The following is a 21,780-nucleotide window of genomic DNA, read 5'->3' as shown; positions in this document are numbered from 1 at the left end:
GAAAGGCATGTGATTGAGTTGGTTGGTCTTTTGTTTTCTCCACTTTTAATTGGTATTGGCTTTATTTATTTTTAAAAAATATTTTTATTGTTTATCAACATCAAGATTACATTTTCATTATATATTTCACCAAGATAAAAAAATATGCAAAAAAATTCATTTTAGCAGATTAATCCTTATAATAAGCTCATCATGCAAATTCTAACTTATTAATTCTTACTGACTCAAAGTAATTCAAATTGTTAAATTTCTTACTACTTAACCCTCCCCCAATCTTAGCTTCCATTCTATTATTGGAGCCCATATCCTTCTCGCAGCTTCTCTTCTCACCCTTCCCTTTTTTTCAAATAGGGCCTGTTCCAACGTACATATCGCCAAAACCCTAGAGACCCATTGTTGTAGTGTCGGTGGTCTGGGATCTTTCCATAGCGACGCTATACATAATCTACTTAATACCATAGCTATATACAAAAACTCGTAGTGAGGTACATCCAAGCCATCCTTTGTTACTCCTAAGATCATTACTTCATCAAGCAATGCTATATTCATTCCCAACGAATTCTTGAAAAACTGCTCCAATTCTTGTTTATACTTATCTAAAGCAGGGCATGAAGCAAACATGTAGATAGTATCGGCTTGAGTAGATTGACATCTTGGACAGATTATGCCTCTAGTTCCACCCCACTCTGCCACCCTGTGGGGAGTGTGGTATAATTCAAACAATGTTTTATATTGCTGGGTTTGCACATTTGCTGCTCTCAGCACAGTATTTGACAATTTTAACGATTTCTCAGCTCATTCCCTGTCAGCTCCAATTTTGTTCCCCATTTCTCATACATTTTTTCAGAGTCATCCTCCTTATATTTACATATTTCACCATATAATTGCTCCATATCACAATTATATGGTGAAATATGGTATTGGCTTTAACTCTACATTTATAAATGTTTCTTCTCTTTTATACTCCACTTCCATCATGGTCAGAGGTCAGATATCCCCACAATTGTCTCTCCATCCAGGTGTATGACAAGGCTGTCATTTATACCCCATTTTATTTGTTCTTGCTCTAGAGCCCTTTCCAACAAAACCTTGTCTATACTGGCAAATTGATGGCTTGATATATTGAGATCAGCAATTAAACCTATCTGCATTTGATGATGATATTCTCCTCTATCCTGTATCCCTCCTTTTATTTGTTCTCCTGCTAGAGCCCTTTCTAACAAAACTTTGTCTAAACCACCATATTCATGGTTTTAAATATGGTGATCAGCAATTACAACTATCTGCATATGCTGATGATGACAGTCTCTTTTTTATGTCGAATCATCAAAGTACTTTACCAGCTTTTTTGACAAAAGTCATACATTTTGCATCTATTTTAGGATATAAATTAAATAAAGCTAAAGTTGAAATTCTTACTTTATATGAATGTTGTTGGCTTGCTGATTTTGTTGACTCTAACTTTCACTGGAATCAGGATAAAATCAAATATTGAGGTCTTTGATTTCCCTCCACCTCCACAATTAAAGAAACAGTTTATAATAATATGAAACAAATTGTTACTCCTATCACCTCTTTTACATCTAGATCGAACCCTTTATTTCTGTCTTGGTGGTGAAGATTAGACTCTTAAAAAATTATGTTAGTTCCAATAATACTTTTTACTTTATCTACTACTCCTGTGAATATTCTGTGTTCCTACTTTCAAATAATATACTTATGCTGCTTTCTTTCACAAACAAGCTGCTTTTTCACTCAACAAGTTAGTACTATTCAGTCTCCCCTTTGGGTTGACATTGAATGTTTTTTCTTTCATCTCTATTCTATCTGTGAATTTCTGTGTTTTTCTCAAAAAAACTTTTCAATGACTCTTCCTATTTTGAAGAACACTTGCAAACTTTTACACCCAACTTTTAGTTTACATCCCTTTAGAGATCAATTTTCACACTCCTTAATATGGCATAATAAATATGTTAAAATAAATAATACAACTTTTTTGGGGATATTTAGCATAGGAAGGGTTTAAAATGGACACATCAACTTTTTCAGAATGATTTTTGTCTCTCATTTACTGCAGCTCAATTACATTTTTCCCACACGTCTTCATTGCCAATCACGTTCCCTGCTTTAATATCAACCATTTACTCTGCATATGTTCATTTGCTCAAAAATACCTCTCCTACCAATCCCTGTCCTCTTTTATCTTCCTCTATATTATCATTCCTTCTGTGTCGCATATTTATAATAAATGTGTTACTCCTCCAAATATTAGCGAGAAGTCAGATGTGGAGTTACAGCCGGAACGTGACATTGGTGCTTTTTTCCAATCCCCTCACAGAATAAAATTTGCCTCAAAATACAAAAGTCCACAACAGCAGCTACAACCTTTCAACCTTTATTTTTTATTTATAATCAACTACTGATTACATCATCAATGTCACATAAGTTATGCCAAACTTCCTCGCTCTCCTGTTGGTCTTGTATGCATCTCCCTCAGACCTCAAACATATGCTTTTTGTATGTCCCTTTTCTAAATTTTGGCTGAAGGTTTAGAAACAAATAAATACTATCTTTAATACACATATCCCTATTTTAACACATTTATTTTAGGTAACCTTTCAGAGGATTGATCTTTTTACAGTGATAGAATTATCATATTAGACATACTCCCTTCAAGAGCATTTCAACTAATAACATTTTGGAAAGATTCCTCTAGTATATTTTTTCAAGCATAGTGTCACAGTATTTTGCTAGAGCATATGTGTCTCCATATCACTTTCTATTAAAAAATAAATACTTTGACTTCCTTTGACTACTTTTTTGGATTCCTTAGCACAATTCATTACCACACATGACCCCAAAACTGAAAAAGTTCCCAAACCCCCATGATTATTTAATACTTATTTTTAATATTAACTATTTTTCATAATGCTCTTACGGTGTTTCTTTTATTGATGCTCTTTTTTAGCATGATGTTGTATATAATATTAATAATAGGATTGTTTTGGTTTTAATATTTTTCTCTTTCTATTGTTACAGGTTGTAATATTTTTTCCGTCTATGCATTCTTTTATTTGAAGTACTACGCCGATTATATTATATTAAGTGCTCATAAACTTTCCTTTTAAACTGAAAAAGAAGGATGAAACTGAATGGACCCACCGGGATTTGAGCATGTGACCTAGAGGTTGAACACAGGCCCCTACAGTCATTAGTCCACTAGCCCAAAAGAATACAAGGATAAACTCACTAACAAAAAAACACTAAATTAATTACTAACCTTGGGTCCAATGTAACGTGCTACTTGCCATATAATGCTTTAATGCCTCGCAAGGAAAAGTAAGCGTTACGTAAATACACTTACAATCCAATACAATACATCTAGCATTGAGACACTACAAATATTACTCTTTATGCTATTCTCCAGCTTCACATCTATATTGTTCCCTAAAATCCCATACCATTATGGCACAATTATTTCCCAGTTTGCTTCTCTGATGGTGCTACAGTGGGTTTAGGGGTAAAACCTTTCATAAGACCAAATTTTTGAAGTGTTTTATTAGGTTACTTTTAGTTAATGAGAAATTCTTATCTTGGATTTGGGTATATATTGATATTTATTATGAAATACCTCGTCTCTACAGGTCTACATAATTTGTCAGTCACTTAAGACTGTGATTTGTGGTTCAGATAATTCATAGACAGCTGAGAAGATTTAAAAGCTCAAACTTCAAAAAGAGTTTTGTCACAGAGAGATGTCTTTTTACATTTCAGACTTACCCTCTTAACAGTGGGAAGTCCCAGATATTACATAAGTATTTTCTCTTACATTATGAACTACTCGGTCCTATGGTAATGTGCATTGAATCTATGAGACGGAAACAGATAAAAAGGTTTCTGTTTTTTGTCGCTCCAGAGAAATCAGCCAAAAATGTCATTGAGTCACTTTTTGATCCCAAGTTTGGCAAGAATACTCTTGATTCCATAGGTATTAATACTATACCAATTGCAGTGAAATATATCAAGCAGATTCTACCCCACCAGTGTCAAAGATGAGTCCGATATAATCCGCACAAATGTTGCTCCCCATATGGAGATGGAAGTTGTGGAAGTAAAACAGAGTTTTGAAAATTGTAAAGCCACAGAGAATGATGCTAATTGATCTAAGTGACATGAAAAGTTTTTGAACAATATCTGCCCATATTATACTCTATAGAAGAAAAAACTAAGCTTTCATTTAGAATCAGAGCTTTGATTAGCTTTCTTATACCGAATAAACCTTCAGACAGCCCACTGCACTGGTATACTCTGTCAATGAAAAGCTTGTAAAGGTTTGTTGGAACCTGCATGCTAATCAACTGTGACTCTAATTCATGAGGACCAAAGAGGCTTTAACCCATGGTGGTACTTTACATGTTTTTGAGAATTCCTCAAACTTAAAATCTGTTAATTTCAAGATTTTGATTTACGCACTCACCATGCTTAGCTTTTTCACTGTTTTAAATTACAGCTATTTATGCTGAATTATTGCTTACACCAGGGGCCAAATGCATCTTGCATTTTTCTCCCTGCAAATGGGCCGATTCTCTAATCACTTGTTTAGTTAAAAAAAATGTGCTTTATTAGAATTAGAAATGTAGTCATGCTCATTGGAAAATACGGTCTGAAAATGAAAGGCCATACTTGTAGTCACAATTCCAAATTGTTTCACACCTCACAAAAACTGCAATCCATTGTGCAAGAAATGGTAAGGAAGAGGAGAGCTTGTCGCAGGAAAATCCTAAGAGCTGATTGGATGAGAGGAGAAGACGATACACTTGGACAGCAACATTTCATTTTGTCTCTTTATATTACTGCATCTTCCTAGAATAGGGTAACAGTTTTATTTCTAGACCCTTACCCCAAATGCTTTTTACACACAGAAGCTGAATGCCAATGGCTTAATGCTTAAGTAGGAATGCTGATTTGCCATCCTTCTCCAAACCTGTTGCTAATTGTATTTTTCTAATGCATGATTATTCGGTCTCAACTACTGAGAATATTGAGTTTCTTGAACCTCTCTTTATGGGAAGTTCTGCTGACATAGATTGATTGATTTTGCGTTTCATGCGCTATCTCACTCATTCCTCCCAAACCTGAACTCTTTATGGGTTCCTGCTAACACCAATTTTCGCCCCATTCTTAGAATAGGAATGCTTTCCTTTATTGAATGCGCTTGATGCATTGTTGATTATGATTGACCTAACTATATTTTTTGTCATCAATAATGTTATATGACTGAAAAATTGTACTAACTGAATGAAATATATATACAAAACCTTTAATGAACATAAAACCCTTTAAAACTAATTCAATCTCTATTTATTGACTACAGTTGAACATTAAGAAACATAGTTGTGTATTATGTGATTGTTAACTCCTTATTTTCATATATTGCAGCCAAGTTCCGGTGCACATTTGAGAGAATATAGATCGAGGATCAGCTCTGTATATGAGACGATAAAGCATAAATAATTTGAAACTGATTATCACTCTTGCAGTTTCCATTATCACAGCCATTTAGAGAAGGAAGATTCTCCCATGTGTTATTTTTTGGTTTTATTATAGTTGCGGGCTTTTGATGTATAGCAAACCTTTAAGTTGGCAGTAGTAAGGTCTGTATCTGTTCTTTTTTTCAAAGACCAATTATTTTATTTTAACAAAATTATTTTTTGTTAATTGTGGAAACAGGATGTCAATAATTATTTGCTTATTATAATCGTCATTTCTAAGTAACTATGGAATATGCATGTAACAATAAAAAAGAAACCAAAATAATTAAATCAGAAAGATCTATAAGCCTTCCAAACACTACTACATGTTTTATGTGGCGCATGAGGTGATGTATACATTATACATTAAAGAATCACACTTACCACCGGTAATAGCATAGTTGAGTTGGTCATTTGGCGAATCTCTGTCCCAGCACTGCAGCTTAAGGAAGGGTGCCTTATTTGTAGAAAGTATAACCTCCTCATAATATGCAGGATTGCAGACAGGTGGCTCATCATTAACATTCTGGAAAGTGAGCAAAGGTTTATCTATTCAGATAATATTCAGGGGATTATCATCAGGTATGTGTTTCTTCCTCAAAGGGACACCACAGAGAAGTGTCTGTGCTAGGGCTGTAGCATCATCACAACATAGGATGATCATGTGATATGTACAGTGCTTTGCAATAGTTAATGAAGACAGTAACATCCTAATTAACTTTAACAACAATAGTCTGCTCTTATTGCATATAAAGCATTCATGAATATAGATAATATGTAGCCTGCGTAGCAGGAGGGGAAAGGTTTCCTTCCTATAGACCAACATTAAAATCTAAAAATTGGACAGCTACAACGCAACATGTCCTGGTCTCATGTCTACTGCAATAAATTCGTGTTCTCAGCATTGAATGGTGAAGTCTCATCTTTTTAAAGATACAGTGACAACCAACTGTTTCAGAACACCCATTAGCAACAATGTAATCCACAGATTTCTATAGTCCACCATATCAAAGGCTATAAAGTAATCCGTGGATGCATAGCACAGAGATAGAGGCCCCAAGACCAGGCTTTGCCTACTGATGGTCAGCACCACTATGGAAACCAATTTTGATAGATGGTAGTGGATCCACAGCAGATACAATTCTACTACTCTGTTTAAGTATAACCCAGCAAGAATGTTATCCATTGGATTTAAAATGGCCAGGATCCTGCCAGTCCTGGTGGACCACCTATTGCCTTTTTTATACATAATCTCTAAGAGTGCACCACAGCATGTGTAAGGATAGGTAACAGTGGCAATAGCTTGTTGAAAGAGAGACAGTATACATTACAGTGATTGATCAGTCCAGCAGGGGGGCCTACAGCATTGGATTGTTTATGGGACTTGATGATATTCAGAATTTAACTATTCAGTAATTTCAACTCTATGTTATAGCCCGGGACTCTAGATTGCAAGGAATTTGCTGGTTGGTGGGTAAACATGAGAGTTGATAGGAATAAAGTTCAGTTTTTACCTATTATTGTTATGGATGGACCGCTGTCAGCAACCATGTATGATTGCATTTTTAACTAATCTCCAGAACTCTTGAGCGCTGGAAGGCATCTTTAAACTGCTGTAAAGTGCAGTTAGTAATTTGCGGTGAATTAGTTAACTGTGACTATCAAGTTTTTTATTGTTTTCTGGAGACTCTTTGCATAGAGGAAAGAGAAGATCTTAGCTACCTGGTGAAAGAAGTATGCACTCAACAGGAAACAGTTTTTATTTTCCTTTAGCTGGTAGCAGTGTTTCAGGAATCAGATGGCCTGCTCAATGATTCTCAAGTGGACATTCATGTGAACGATTAACCAACTGTGTTAAACACTAGCAAAACATTTTGGTTGTTCAGGCACTGCTACTGATTGGGTAGACAGACTGTATATAGTTGGTGAAAGCATTTTAAATTGCAAAGGTTTGGCTAGTCAGATATACCTTTTGAAGCTAAATTGGCTTACCAGTTGTATATATTATTTAGTGCCCAACTACCATAGAAAACAATCCTAGCTCTGTGTAATTCCAATGAATATCTCATATTATATTATAATGTTGGCACTTCCAGCTATGGTATATATTTTTATTAAATGTTCATAGTCTGTTGTTATGCATATCATTTTTAACCAGATAAGGTCTCTGACTATAAAGGTTTGTGCAACAAGTTACAAAAGCTAAAGGGGCCTTTCTTGAAATGAAAAAGATATATCAAAGGGTAAGACATGCCCTGTAGTATACAACCATATGCCCATTATTGTTCCACGTAGAGAGGGATAATCAAAATAAAAATCCAATTCTTCTTCTTCTATCGGTTTTGCGGAAAATCTACATTATATGACATGTTTATGAGGCTAACAACATACATACAGAAAGCTTCATGATAACTTTGACAGCAACCCATTCAATAGGCCTAAAGTGGTGTCTTAAAGATAGATGCACCAGACCAATCTGGCAATCTCATCAGTCTTCAGTCCAGCTTCTAAATCATTGGAGACGAAATCAAATTCAAGGAAAGGAGCACCAACTGCATTCAGGCCATTGCTTTCTCCCCCTCGAAGCCCTGCCAGGTGAGTTGTGCGCTCTACAAATACACTTACTGTAACATTGTCTGACATTAGCATCACAATATGCTCTAACTGGACAGAGAACAGCCTGGAAAAAGAAACCATAAGCAAAAAGCAGGTGTAAATTCTTTGAGGCCCAAAGTTTATTTCCAGTAGATCTGACTACACAAGAAAAATATTAAAAAGTAGTGGCAAATCCCATAGGTCTGGTATTAATTTGTTAGGACCTATAGGCAGAGGCTTACACAACTACACTACTTACACATCTAATAATGCTGTACTTATAACCAATAAGTACCTAGGTAGTAGGTGCAAGGTGTTTTCTTCATTGGTCGCTGAGACTTGGTGGATGGGGCAGGGATGCACAATGCCCCAAGCATCCATATATCTTTAGTAAAAATGTGTGCAGCTGTACTGGGCTATTGGTAAGACCACGTCTACATAGAGAAACTTGGGGACAAAGAGTAGTCTGAGGGTGGTCTTATCCCCCGGGCACAACAATGTATGTGTCTTTGCCATGTACCCGTTGAATAAAGTAATTAAAGTGCAGGTCGTAGTAGGCTCTCATGTTAAAAGCATGGCTTGTAAAATATAATAAAAGGATTTTGCAAAGCAGTCCCTCAACTGGTGAAGAAAAGGAGATAGGGGGCATCCTGTGCAGAACCAATGGGTCCAATGCCTATTGCCCCAGATATGAATTCCAGTTGCAGGCACAATGGCTGTTAGATCTGGCAACTTTTGCTGGTTTAGTGTCTCTGAGCACTTTTCACCTCTATTTAGTGCTAAAGTGCAAGTGCCCCTACTATAAATGTGTTATGATTGGTTTTCCATGAGTGGCATATTTGATTTGCTAGTATGTCCCTAGTACTGTGCACTGTGTACGCCCAGGGCCTGTAAATCAAATGCTACTAATGGGCATTTAGCATTGTTGTGCCGCCCATACATTTAGCCTCTCAAATGGGTCTCAGTGTCTGCGTGCAGTTTTTACTGCCATGTCAACCTGGCAAATGCACCCACTTGCCAGATCCTAACCTTTCCTGTTCTTACATATAGGCCACCCCTACGGTAGTCCCAAATTAGCCCCATGGGCAGGGTACATTGTATGTAAAAGGTAGGACATGTAGTATTGGGTTTTACATTTCCTGACCGTGAACTATTCTGCACTTAGTTTCTCACTATTGAAAGTCTGTCTGTCCCATGGGTTAACATGGGAGCTGCCTTGCAACATCTTACACGTGAAACTTTCCATTGGGAAAAGATAGAGAAACAGAGTTTAGGATCTCTGAACTCAAAATATATTAACACAACTTTTAGTAAAGGTGGTGTTTAAATTGTATGTTTGAAAGGACCACTTTCAGAAAGGGGGCATTTTCTTATTTAAGTATCCGGCATGCCTCTGCTAGTTTGTGTTTTTACCGTCTGGTTTTGGAGAGACAGCAGCTGGAGATATGCATTCACACTCAACAGTCAAAAGAGGGTTGATTGTGTCCTAGCTTACCTGGGTGACTCATACCCAGACTTAATAGACAGTTCTGCATTTAGAGAGGTGGGAGGAGTTTTCATTTGCTTCTGAATAGGCTGTGTCTACTCTGCACAATGCTGTCTATCCCCCTGGAGTGAAGCTGGAAAAGGGAGAACCGAACTGGCTTTTACTGAACTCAGAGACTTCCTGCCTAAAACTTCAAAGGGAGAGTAGTATAAATATCGGGCCCTTACCCCACAAATTTAGAACTTATTTGGACTAAGGAACCTTCCAAGCAGAAGAGCTGGAGAAGCTGGAGGAACTACCACTTTGCTGTGTTTTGCTGAGTTGGCCTGCAGTTGCTGCTTCTGTCTTGGGCACTGAAAGGACAGGACTGGACTGGACGAGACTTTCTAAAACTTATTTTCCTAAGTTTCTCCAAGGCCATGAGGTAGAGCTTGCCCCCTGGTCAAGAAGTCTTGGGAACAGCAAAAACATCAAGATCATATGCTACCAGCACTGGGAACTGTGTGTTTGTGCAACAACAGAGGAAAAAGAAACCCAACACCGTTAATGACGCCGCTGCCAGCTCCGGGACCTGTTTTCACCGCAGAGAGCACTGACCATATAACAGCGCAAACTTGGTCTCACTGACAATGACACCTGATGCAGCCACCAAGCTGCTGCTTGCACTGTTACCTGAGGGCATTGCACTTGGCACCGCCTCACTTCACATCGCTGCCCTGGTATCTTCGATGGCGATGATCCACGTCAACATTGACACCACTGCCTCACTCTGGCTCAGTGGTACTGCTCGTAAGTAACTCGATGCACCGGCCTGTCTCACACGATGGTACCATCGACTCCGGATCCTCTACTGACTTCACAGATTGAGCACCGATGACATCACTGCTTGCATGCGACCTGCCAGCACTACAATGAGCACCATCTCACTTCGCACCGCAGCCCTGGTCTCACCGATGCTGCTGGACGCCATCACCTAGCCACTGCCTGCACCATGACCTCAGGGCACAGCACGTCGTACTACTCCACTTGGCACTACAGCCTCGATGCGTGCTGATGCTAGAGATCCTGATTTCAACCTCCTAAAGATCGAACTGCAAAGTGGGTGTGATTTCAAGGGACCTAAGACTCCTACACCATCCTCTGGCACCGAAGCCTGCCAATTCCGCCTCTTCAGAGCTCATCGTAAAGTCCACAATGCCCTACATTTCCAAGCTACTGTTTGTGGGCCATCCTGACACTGTAACTGGCCCGCAAGTCTGCGGTCAGCCTGAGCTGTTGAACTTGTTTGTTCATGACACTGTGATGGACATGGACATGCTATTGACTTCAAGGAACTTTTAACGAAAGTCTATTTTGCATTATTCATTTTTTGACAACTGTAAGTTGGATTTTCAAAGTGTTACACCACCCTGCAGTTAACATCCCTCCAAAATGTATGCATTCAATAATATATCAAACTGATATGTGGTCCAATGGGAGCACAGGGTGTTGCCCAATGCCCCCACTGTATGACCACGACCCCAAAAACTTACAGTTAGATGTAGGTGAAGGTATTTGCAATCCAAGTGGTGTGACCAAAATAAAAGATATGCATTTTGTGTTGTGAGACACTGTCAATCAATCAATCAAGAATTTTTAGAGTGCACAACCTACTCATGAGGGTCTGAAGGTGCTGGGGGAAAAAGAGGGGTGCTACTGGTCGAACAGCCAGGTCTTGAGTAGCCTCCTGAAGGTCAGCAGGTCTTGGGTCTACTGTAGGCTCAGTGGGAGGGTGTTCCAGGTCTTGGCAGCGAGGTGGGAGAAGGATCTTCTGCTGGTGGTTGTTCTTCCGATGCGAGGGATGGTGGTGAGGGCGTGGTCGGTGGAGCAGAGCAGGCGGTTGGGGATGTAGAAGAAGAGTCGTCTGTTGAGGTAGGCTGGGCCGGTCTTGTGGAGTGCCTTGTGTGCCTGAATGAGGAGCTTGAAGGAAATCCTCTTGTTGAAGGGGAGCCAGTGCGGGTTTCTCAGGTGGGGGGGGGGTGATGTGGCGTGGTACGTCAAGGATCAGGTGTGCAGAGGCGTTTTCAATGTGTTGCAGTCGTTTGTTGAGCTTTGCCGGGGCCCCCGCGTGAACGAAGTGTCCATAGTCGAGTCTGCTACTAACGAGGGCCTGGGTGACTATTCTTCTTGTATCTATCAGGATCCACCTGTAGATCTTGCGGAGCATGAGGAGGGTGTTGAAGTAGGAGGAGGAGACTGCGTTGACTTGCTTGGTCCTGGAGAGTGTTGAGTCGAGGATGACTCCCAGGTTGCGTGCGTGGTCGGTGGGTGTCGAGGCTGCTCCCAGTGCCATAGGCCACCAGGAGTCGTCCCAGGATGAATGGTTGGAGCCGAGGATGAGGACCTCCATCTTGTCCGGGTTCAGCTTCAGTTGGCTGATCTTCATCCAGTCGGCAAAGGCCTTCATTCCTGCATGGAGGTTGGATTTGGCGATGAGGGGGTCCTTGGTGAAGGAGAGGACCAGTTGAGTGTCGTTGAGGTAGTAGATTATGTTGAGGTTGTGCTGTTGGGGCGACTTGTGTTAATGGGGTCATGTAGATGTTGAACAATGTCAGGCTGAAGGATGATCCCTTGGGTATGCCGCAGATGTTCTTGGAGGCTTCGGATCGAAATGGGGAGAGGCAGACGCTCTTGGTTCTGAGGGAGAGGAAGGAGGTGGTCCATTCCAGGGCCTTGTTTCGGATCCCTGCGTCGTGGAGGTGTGCGCATAGTGTGTGGTTGCAGACAGTGTCGAAGGCGGCGGAGAGGTCCAGGAGGATGAGGTGCCGCGGTCTCACCGCTGTCCAGCAGGGTCTTGATGTCGTCGGTGGCGGCGATGAGGGCAGTCTCGGTTCTATGGTTGCTGCGGAACCCTGACTGGGATGGGTCCAGGATGCTGTTTTCTTCTAGGTATCGGGTTAGCTATCTGTTGACGATCTTCTCGATGACCTTGGCTAGGAACCGAACCAGGGAGAAGGGCTAGAAGTTCTTGATGTCTCTCAGAGCCGCCTTGGGTTTTTTGAGTAGGGCGTTGATCTCAGCGTGTTTCCAGTTTTCTGGGAAGGTCGCGGTCTCGAAGGAGAGATTGATGACGCTGTGCAGGTGGGGTGCGATGGAGCTGCTGGCTTCTTTGAAGATGTGGTGCGGAAGTGGGTCTGACGAGGAGCCGGAGTGGATTGTGCTCATGGTCTTGATGTTGTTATTGATGTTCACGTTGGCCCAGGCTGGCAGGGGGTCATGGTCGATGGTGTGCGGAGAGTCTGGAGTGTCGATGTCTGTTGGGGCTGTCTGGGCGTTGAAGCTGTTGTGGATGTCAGCGATCTTGCGTTGGAGGAAGGTGGCGAAGGAGTCACACAGGGCTAGCAACGGCAGAATGTTGTTGGTGTTGGAGCTGGGGTTGAAGATTTCCTTTACAATGTTGAAGAGCTCCTTGCTTTTATGTGCATTGTTGTTGAGGCGGTCTTTGAAGGAGGTCATCTTGGCTGACCTGATGAGGTGATGGTGTTTGCGGATGGCGTCTTTGTGGGCTGCGAGGATATCCGGTGTCTTTTCATTGTGCCGTTTCTTCTCTAGTTTCCGGCAGGTTCGCTTGGAGGCGGTTCGCTTGGAGGCTAGGAGTTCTGAGGTGAACCAGGTAGTTCTCTTGCTGGTGTCTCTGTGGGTTGGTTTCTTCAGTGGGGCGAGGGTGTTGGCGCAGTCGTTGATCCAGCATCTGAGGTTGCGGGCATCGTCGATGTTGGAGGTGTAGGTGGGTGGGCTGAGAGAGAGGTTTGCGTGTAGTTGGTCTTCGGTGCTTTTGCTCCAGCAGCGCGGGGAATCTGTTGGGTGCGGAAGTGTATGGTGGGTTTCTGGAAGGTGAAGTGGATGCAGCGGTGGTCAGTCCAGAGGAGTTCCGTGGTATGGCTGAAGGAGACGGGGGAGCTTGAGGAGGAGAAGGGGTCAAGCGTGTGGCCGGCAGAATGGGTAGGCGTTGTGACGAGCTGCCTCAGTCTGAGGTTGGCGAGGTTGTCGATCAGGGTGATGGAGTTGCTTTCGTCGGTGTTCTTATGGTGAAAGTTCAAGTCTCTGAGGGGGATGTAGTCGGTGAAGGTAAGGGCGTTCATGCTGATGAAGTCAGCATTGGAGTAGCAGAACTGGGATCGGGGCCTGGGGGGTCTGTAGGCAAGGGTGCCTCTGAGGGTAGTTTTGGAGTCTGTGTGGATCTGGCAGTGCATGTGTTCAGCAGTGTTGAGATTGTCATTGGTGCTGGTCGAGACCCTGATGCTGTTCTTGTGGACGATGGCTATTCCTCCTTTGACTCCGTTGGTGCGGTGTCTGCGGGTGATCTTGTAGCCACCTGGGATGGCTATGGCAAAGCCTGGTGCGGAGGAGACATTCATTCAGGTCTCCCAGAGCTCAACAGCGTGCTTGCGTGCGGAGCGGGTTTTTAGTAGGATGCATCGGAGGTGGTTGAGGTCTTTCTTTGCGGGAGGTTCGGTATACACCTGATTGGCACATTTAATTCACTGGTAAGTCTCTAGTATATGGTACTGCAAGTACAGAGTGTCTAACAAATGTAATACTACAGTGGGCTTCATCTTTCATTGTGCCACCTGATAAACTATCACTATAAAAGCTGTCTCTAGGGCTGGGTAGGCAGTTTTATGCCACTTCGATATGTCAAAATGACCCCTTTAACAAGCCTTAACCTGTCATTGTAATACTCACAAAGCACCTCTTAGGTAGGCCTTATGTTCCCATTGGGCAGGATGCATGGTATTTAAAAGTAGGAAATGTATATTTAATGTTTTTCTGGTCTTGGCAGGGGGAAATCTCTGAAGTCATTTTTACTGTGGCAAGTTTGGCTCTTCCATAGGCTAGCATTGGTTTACAATATTATGCTTAACAAATGTTAAATTCAATTTGAGAACAGCCAGAAAAAAAAATCCAAGGACTCATTTTAATAGTAATGTAAAGTACAATTTAATCATAAGGTCAAGTTTTACATTTTTATTTTTAAAAAATCCTTTAGAAGTTGTCTTGCCTGACTAAAACCAATAGGCCTTTCTGCTGATGTCGTACTGTCACCTGACCCCTGATAAAACTGTGTATAATATTAGCACCCCAGAACAATCCAGAACAATCCTTAGATCACTCCTGGACTTCAGAGAATCAGAAGAAGGACTGCTCTGCTGTCTGAAGAACATAAAGAAAGATTGGACCTGCTTTCCTTGAATTCAAGACTCCAGGGTCATTCGTCTGACCCCCTGTTTCTGCTACGAGGCGACAATAAGCTGACAGAGGGTGGGCAATATTGTTGTATACAATTATTGAATTAGATACGTTTTGATGTTTTTATTTAACAAATGAGTTTGACAATCAAAATAAATATAATAATGGAAAGACTGTTTTGTTTGTATAAAATAAATAAAAGTTGGTACTTTACATACAATTTGGGCTCAGTATTATGCTATTTGATATATATTTCTGTAGACCTACGAGCAACTTTGAAATATGATGGGGAAGGCAGAATTAATTTTGTTTGTATAGCATACTACTCCTCTGGTTTGCACTTTGTATTTATTTGTCAAGAGTCCTCTTCTTTTCCTAGATCAAAACTAACCAGCAACTAAAGTAAACCATTGTGTTGCTTGAATAAACAAAGATAAATGTATAGAGATACAAATAAACACATTTACTGCAGGAACAGTGTTCAAGTGCACAGAAATATTTGAGGCTGTATAAGCGTGCTTCTTAGCCACTTCAACTTTTTATCTACTGGATCAGAATGTGATTAATCCACTGAGATGATGGACTTCTGTGAGGACAATCCATCCATTGAGTCCTCCTTCTGGTCGGTATTTTATATTGAAACCTTGCGCGTTAGCGTTAGGAAACATAGCTTGGAATGTTTGGTTCTTCAACCTCTTTCACTCCTCTTGCAAGGAGTTTCTGAACACCATAAGGAAGAACATAGCTTGGAATGTTTGGTTCTTCAACCTCTTTCACTCCTCTTGCAAGGAGTTTCTGAACACCATAAGTAAGAGGGAAATTTTCAGGCCATTTTCTTTGGAATTACTGAAATGATTCTTCTTCTTCTTGTGGTATGGCCTCAGGGAAGGTTAGGTTCTTGCTGATGTGCTAAAGAACTTCTTCCATGTCCGCCCCTTCTACATGCACCCTTTGATGTTTTTGCTGATGTCTTGCTACTCATCAGGGTTTGCATCTTGGTTGTTTGGCTACTGGACCTTTCTTACCTGATAAGGCATGTTCAACTACCTTTTCTATCATAGCTTTTATTATTGCAATGTTTGAAGCTCTTGAGAAGCAACAGCAGTGCTTTCTCCCACTTTTTCCCCTGAAGAGCAAGACTCAGCAACAGGCTAGTTTTGAACTTTGAATCTACTCTTCTTTGGCTCTATTAGGAATTGTGGCACACCCAACACCTCTTAAGGGTTTATGAACGGGTGCGGCTTTCTGCTTGGACCTCCTTTCTATGGAATCAAGTATCTATGGTGCAACCCAGTATTGCAAAACCGCACCTCTAGAAAATCAAGTAGATAGGAACTAAAGCTTACTGGGAGCACGATTCAGCCAATGGAACTGTCTCCTCAGTTGGATTGGGTAAGCTAAATGGGTCTTTTTTACGTGCTGTATGGATATTCTTTTATGGACCAAAAGTGACAAGTAAACATTCTGCATTCACCAATATAAAACAATGTAGATAGGTTAATGGTATTTCCTTCTTCTGTGCTCACAACGGTTGGTAAGAGAATTATTAGCATTAGCCATATGACATTTTTTCAGGAAAGCCAGTGTACTCCTTTCTCCTTCTGTATAGAGGTTTGAAATCTCCCAGGATAATTAACATGTCATTTAGCGGCTTACTGCTTCATAGGTTCAACATCATCATAATATAGAAGCAAACCCACCCTTTAACCAATGCTCTTTCTTGCACTCTACAAAAGACCCACTCTTGGCTAAAACTTTCATAGGTTCTTCATAAGACTTTAATCACTGAATTCTTATATTGACTGACAAATGACCTCCAAAAAACTTAGAATAATGTCCCGGGGTCCTTTCTCTTTTCCTTCATCCCTCTTGTAATCTGTGTCAAATCAATAGTGCTAACTCAAAAAGTTCAGAAAAGAAGTAGGATACTGTGATTGAATCATTTCAACCTTAATTGCTTCAGGACTCCCTAAAATAATGTTTTCTGAGCTTTTTAATTTCAAATTTGTTTTATTGGTTTTGAGAGCGAAAATAGGCAATACAAAACAGTAGGTATGCAGCAGGCATATATAGCGAGCAAGACAGACAGGCACGTCTTCTCTAAAGGTCATCAAGTAAGCAAGAAAAATATGCCAACACAGATATGCAATGCCTATGCTATGATTAAGGTGCCATGCAATAAAGTCAACTGACCAGAACAAGAAGAAGAACCAAACCCCCCACCCCCTTCCCAACATCCCCTCCCTCCCCCCACCCCAACCAGTATGCCGTTTGTCTGGACCTCTGTTATGACATGTTCAGAGCTGTATGCTTCAGGGCATTCGAGTTTATGGAGGATCTTGTGGTGGTCCTGTAAGCCGTAGAATGCGAAGATATTTTGGACAAGTGATTTCGTGAAATTCTTTGGACATGAGGGACAAAAGCGGCTGCCAAACCTTCTGAAATGAGTCTGCAGTGTGTGTAAGCGTGGCATGAATACGTTCCATGCCCAACGTGAACCATAGTTTATGCAGCCATCCAGTGTGAGTGGGTGTGGTGGTTGATCCCCCGAGTGATAGGATATGTTGTGACGCTGCTTGCATGGCAATGCCCATCTGTTTACCGCGAGGGGACCTCAGAGGAAATGTAAGCGCGTTGGGTAGTCCCAAGATTGTGTATGCAGGGAAGCGTGGAATTTCAGTTTCAAAGGTGGAATCGATATCATCTAGAACCGCCTTCCAGTATTCCTGAAGTGCGCGGCAGTCCCACAGGAGATGGGTCAAAGTGCCCCTTTCACCGCAGCCCCTCCAACACAACGCACTTCGAAGTGGATTGCTTTGATTGAGTCTGACCGGGGTAAGGTGCCAGTATATGGCCAATTTCACCGCCGCTTCTCTGGCATTCGTATTACGAGTGGTGTGTGCAGCTCTGTAGTATACAAACCCCCATTCCTTGGGTGACAATGCCCTGCCGAGTTCCGTTTCCCAGCGTTTCTGTCCCGCTGTCTTGCCTGGCCCGGCCGCGGGCGATAGCATCTTGTAAAGGTCTGAGATAAGGTGCCGATCCGAATCTTTTGTTACCAGCCACTTCTCGAATGGCGTCAATCGCTGACTAACTAGGGGAGCGCATTCCGGGCTCAAAAGCCAGTGGCGGAGTTGGAAGTACTGGAACATGTGAGGCTCGGTCACTCCATAGTCTTGTACAATATCGGTGAGGGGGAGAAAGCCCTCTAAGTCAAAGAAATGGCCGGCAGAATGGCACTCCGTACCACGCCATTGTGGAAAGGCACGAGGGTCAGTGCTCGGTGGGAATTCCGGATTGTCTAGGATCGGAGTGAGTGGGGAGGGGAAAGTTGTTAGGCCTCTCTTGACCACCACCATGTCCCAAGTCCTCATAATGGTGCGCGTGATGGGGGATCGAAGAAGATATCGTGGTCGGTGTTGGCGAGCAAGGAATGGGATCTTCCATAGTGACGTCTGGGCCATTGCTCTATCCTGAAATAGCCACCTCTTCTCGGACTCTGGCCCATACCATTCCACCAAGTAGCGGAGTTGTGAGGCTTGAAAATATTGCAAGAGGTTGGGGATTCCGAGACCACCTTCGTCTACGCCTCTGTGCGCCACTTGTTTATGCAGCCGTGCGCGTTTCTTTTCCCAAATGAACTGATGGAAAGCGGTTTGCAGGTCAGGAAGTGCGCCAGGCGGTGGCAGGGCCGGGAGAGTCTGGAAGACATACAAAATCTTAGGTAAGGCTGACATCTTCACTGCCGCTGTGCGGCCCAGCAAGGAGAGGGGTTGTTTCGACCAACGTGCAAGATCAACTCGAATCTGAGAGGCGAGCGTTTTATAGTTAAGGGTCACTGTCGAGTCCGTGGAGAAGGTGAGAGTAATTCCCAAGTATGGGAGCTGTGCGGATGTTTGTAAATCGCAGCCAAAGTCAGGCGCCAGAGTGCGAAGGTGGGCATTGCTACCCAGAGGCAAAATCAAGGATTTCCCCCGGTTGATTTTGAAGCCAGACACTGTTCCAAAGCTCTCCAGTTCCTCCAGGAAAGCAGGTATAGAGTGGGATGGTCGGTCGAGAGCAGCGATGATATCGTCGGCATAAAGCCCACCACGTGAGGTTCATGGCCGAAGGTGATACCGCAGATGCGAGGGTTGTCTCTGAGTTTCTGCGCAAGTGGCTCCACGTATAAGGCGAATAGGAGGGGCGAAAGCGGGCACCCCTGACGTGTGCCTCGCTGTATCTCAAAGGGGTCCGATTTAAGGCCTCCTAGCCGGACCCGAGCTTGAGGGTGGTTGTAGCAGCTTGCGATCCAGGCTTGAAAGCGATAGCCTAACTGTTAACGCTGTAGGACCTTCTGCAAGTAGGTCCAGTCGACTCAGTCGAACGCTTTCTCTGCGTCGATAGCCAACAGCGCCGAGTCTGAGTTTTGGAAGAGAGTCTTATCCACTAGATGCAGTAGCCTTTTAGTATTATCGCTGCATTGGCGGTTCGGGACAAAGCCCGATTGATCCGATTCAATTATTCCTGGTAGGCAAGGGCCCAGACGGGCCGCTAGTAACCCGGTGAACAGTTTCGAATCTAAATTAAGTAACGAGATGGGGCGTAACGCAGAGCAATGTGTTGGGCTTTTGCCCAGCTTAGGCAGCACTACTATCTCTGCCGCAAGCATATTCGGGGGTATGGAGCTCGGGCCCTCGAACGAATTAAATAATCTTGTGAGTACCGGTGCTAGCATCTGGCCAAAGAGTTTATGAAAGCCTGAGGAAAAGCCATCAGGTCCCGGCGATTTAAGCGGGCGCAGGCGGGAGATAGCGGCCAGGACTTCGTCCAGGCGGATAGGAGCATTTAAGGCCTCCGCGTTCGTTTGAGACAGCGGTGTGACTTCCGCTGACTGCAAATATGCGTCTATGTTGGTAGGCGATACTTTATCCTCGCTGTATTGGGAAGCGTAAAACGAGCGAAAGGCGTCTGCAACCTGTGTCTCTTCGGTAAGGGCCGCTCCGGAGTCGTCCAGGAGGGTGGTGATTTTTGAGAGTTGAGTCTTGGCTTTTAGGGCACTGGCTAGAAGGCGCCCGGTGTGGTTGCCTCCTACATAATATGTATGGCGGAGTCAGAGGGCGGCGAATTCCGCTCTGTCAGTGTCAAGGCTGGCCAGTTGGGCCCTAGCGGCCTTCAGCTGTCGCCAGATTCTCGGAGCGCAGGTGCGGCTGTGAACCCTTTCTAATTCAGCTACCTGTGCTGTGAGGTTGTCTCTCTTTTCTTTGCGGATTTTGGCATCTGCAGCTGCAATTGCGATCAATTCCCCCCTGACTACAGCTTTCAGGGCTCCCCAAAGGGCCGATACCGAAGTTGTGGAGTTATCCTTAGTGGCGAGGGAATCCGAGATGCATTTATGGATTTGTTTTAGTAACAGCCGGTCTCTGCAAAAGCCGCCACGAACCCGGGGTGCGCAAGGTTTTGAGCATGTTGAGCATCAGTTCTACCGCGTCGTGGTCAGAGAGGGCCGCCCGGACAATGGAAACATCAGTGACGCGTGTGATTAATTCTGAGGAACCTAAGAAGTGATCTAAACACGCGTATGTGCGGTGCACATGTGAGTAGAAGGTGAAGTGTGCCGTGTTGGGGTGTACCGCCCTCCAGAGATCCAGTAGACCCCTCTCCCGCAGCCACGACCCGCCCACTTCAGATAGCGCTCCCATCTCCCCATAACGGTGCCCAGATCTGTCTTTGTTCATGTCCATGACTAAGTTGAGGCTCCCCCAATGAGCAGCTGAGAGTTAGGTGGCTGTAATGCTTCTGAGAGAGCATTTTTCAAAAAAGGTTCCTGGCCTGTATTTGGAGCATAGATGGAGCCGATCGTCATTGTTCCATTCCCTACGAGGAAGGTATAGGCTAGGAGGCGTCCTTTAATTTCTCCTACCTTGACCCCACCCGGCCCCGGAAACGCCGGGACACGAGAATGGCCACCCCTGCTTTTTTAGTTGGAAGTGAAGAAAAAATTGCTGAGGGAAGGCCCGGGAGTGCATCCTGTGCCAGTCTTTAGGTAAGAGGTGAGTCTCCTGCAATAAGTAGACGTCTGCCCCTGAGTGCTCTAGGTATGAAATGACAACCCTTCTTTTTATCGGATTGTTGAGGCCTTTTACATTGAGAGACAATACCTTAAGTGTATCAGTCATCATGGAGTAACACAAATTTGACAAAGCGTGGCAACACAACCCGTTATTGCGTATAGTAAGCAATGATCAGCACATGAGATATGTTGATGTCCCTTGGCATACTGGTCCCCTCCCTCACTCTCACCCCTGTCCCCCGCGATACTGCTCCCCACCCCGGTCCCTGACAACTTCTCAGGTGATCCCCTGTCCCCCCTCCCGCCTACCCAGAACAGCCCCTACCCCCCCGGCCCAACAACACCTCCCTCCCTCTCCCACCCTAACCCCAACCTGTGGTTCCCAAACAAAAGTCATAGTCCCAGGCCTATCCAAAGTCAGTTCAGGCCTGTAGGTTTAGAAGGTAAAAGAGACTGTGGCAGTGGCGACCCATATGGCCCCCCTCCCCCCCCCCACACTTTGAAAAAATGCATCAAGTATGGCTTCCTGGCTGAAAAAGGTTCAGGACCTTGTAGCGGTGTCTTTAACTACTTCTTCGATGGCTGTGGCATGTTCTTTGGCGGTCGTCCCTGGGTCCGGGCGGAGGTGAGTTTTAGGTATGCGGGGTCTCCGTACCTGTTGCCAACCATCTCTAGAGGGTTGCGTCCAATTAGCTTGGGAGGACCCGGGGTAGAGTCTCCCTCTGATGCGTCATCTGGCAGCTCAAGGCCCAGTAGGGCACAGGTATCCTGAAGCGAGCGGAGCTGATGCAGGGTTCCCTCCCATTTCAAGATCAGGCGGAACGGGTGGCCCCAGGAGTTAGGGCACCCCTTTTTCCCTCACAAACGTGGTGACTGATTTGAAATCC

General features: G+C 43.5%; 1 protein-coding gene across 1 annotated transcript in view; it reads right to left on the bottom strand.

Annotated features, from left to right (window-relative positions):
* The window catches only part of LOC147751482 (cadherin-related family member 4-like), an 866,423-nt gene that overhangs the window by 238,154 nt on the left and 606,489 nt on the right, over positions 1-21,780 (bottom strand). Inside the window, exon 18 of the mRNA XM_086938604.1 lies at positions 5,916-6,057. Coding sequence (XP_086794730.1) covers positions 5,916-6,057 — 142 coding nt within the window. The remainder of the gene's footprint in view (positions 1-5,915; positions 6,058-21,780) is intronic.

Source organism: Lissotriton vulgaris, chromosome 1_1 (assembly GCF_964263255.1).
Source record: "Lissotriton vulgaris chromosome 1_1, aLisVul1.2, whole genome shotgun sequence".
Taxonomy (NCBI): domain Eukaryota; kingdom Metazoa; phylum Chordata; class Amphibia; order Caudata; family Salamandridae; genus Lissotriton; species Lissotriton vulgaris.
Note: the sequence above shows the minus strand (reverse complement) of the source record. Positions and strands in the feature narration are given on the sequence as shown.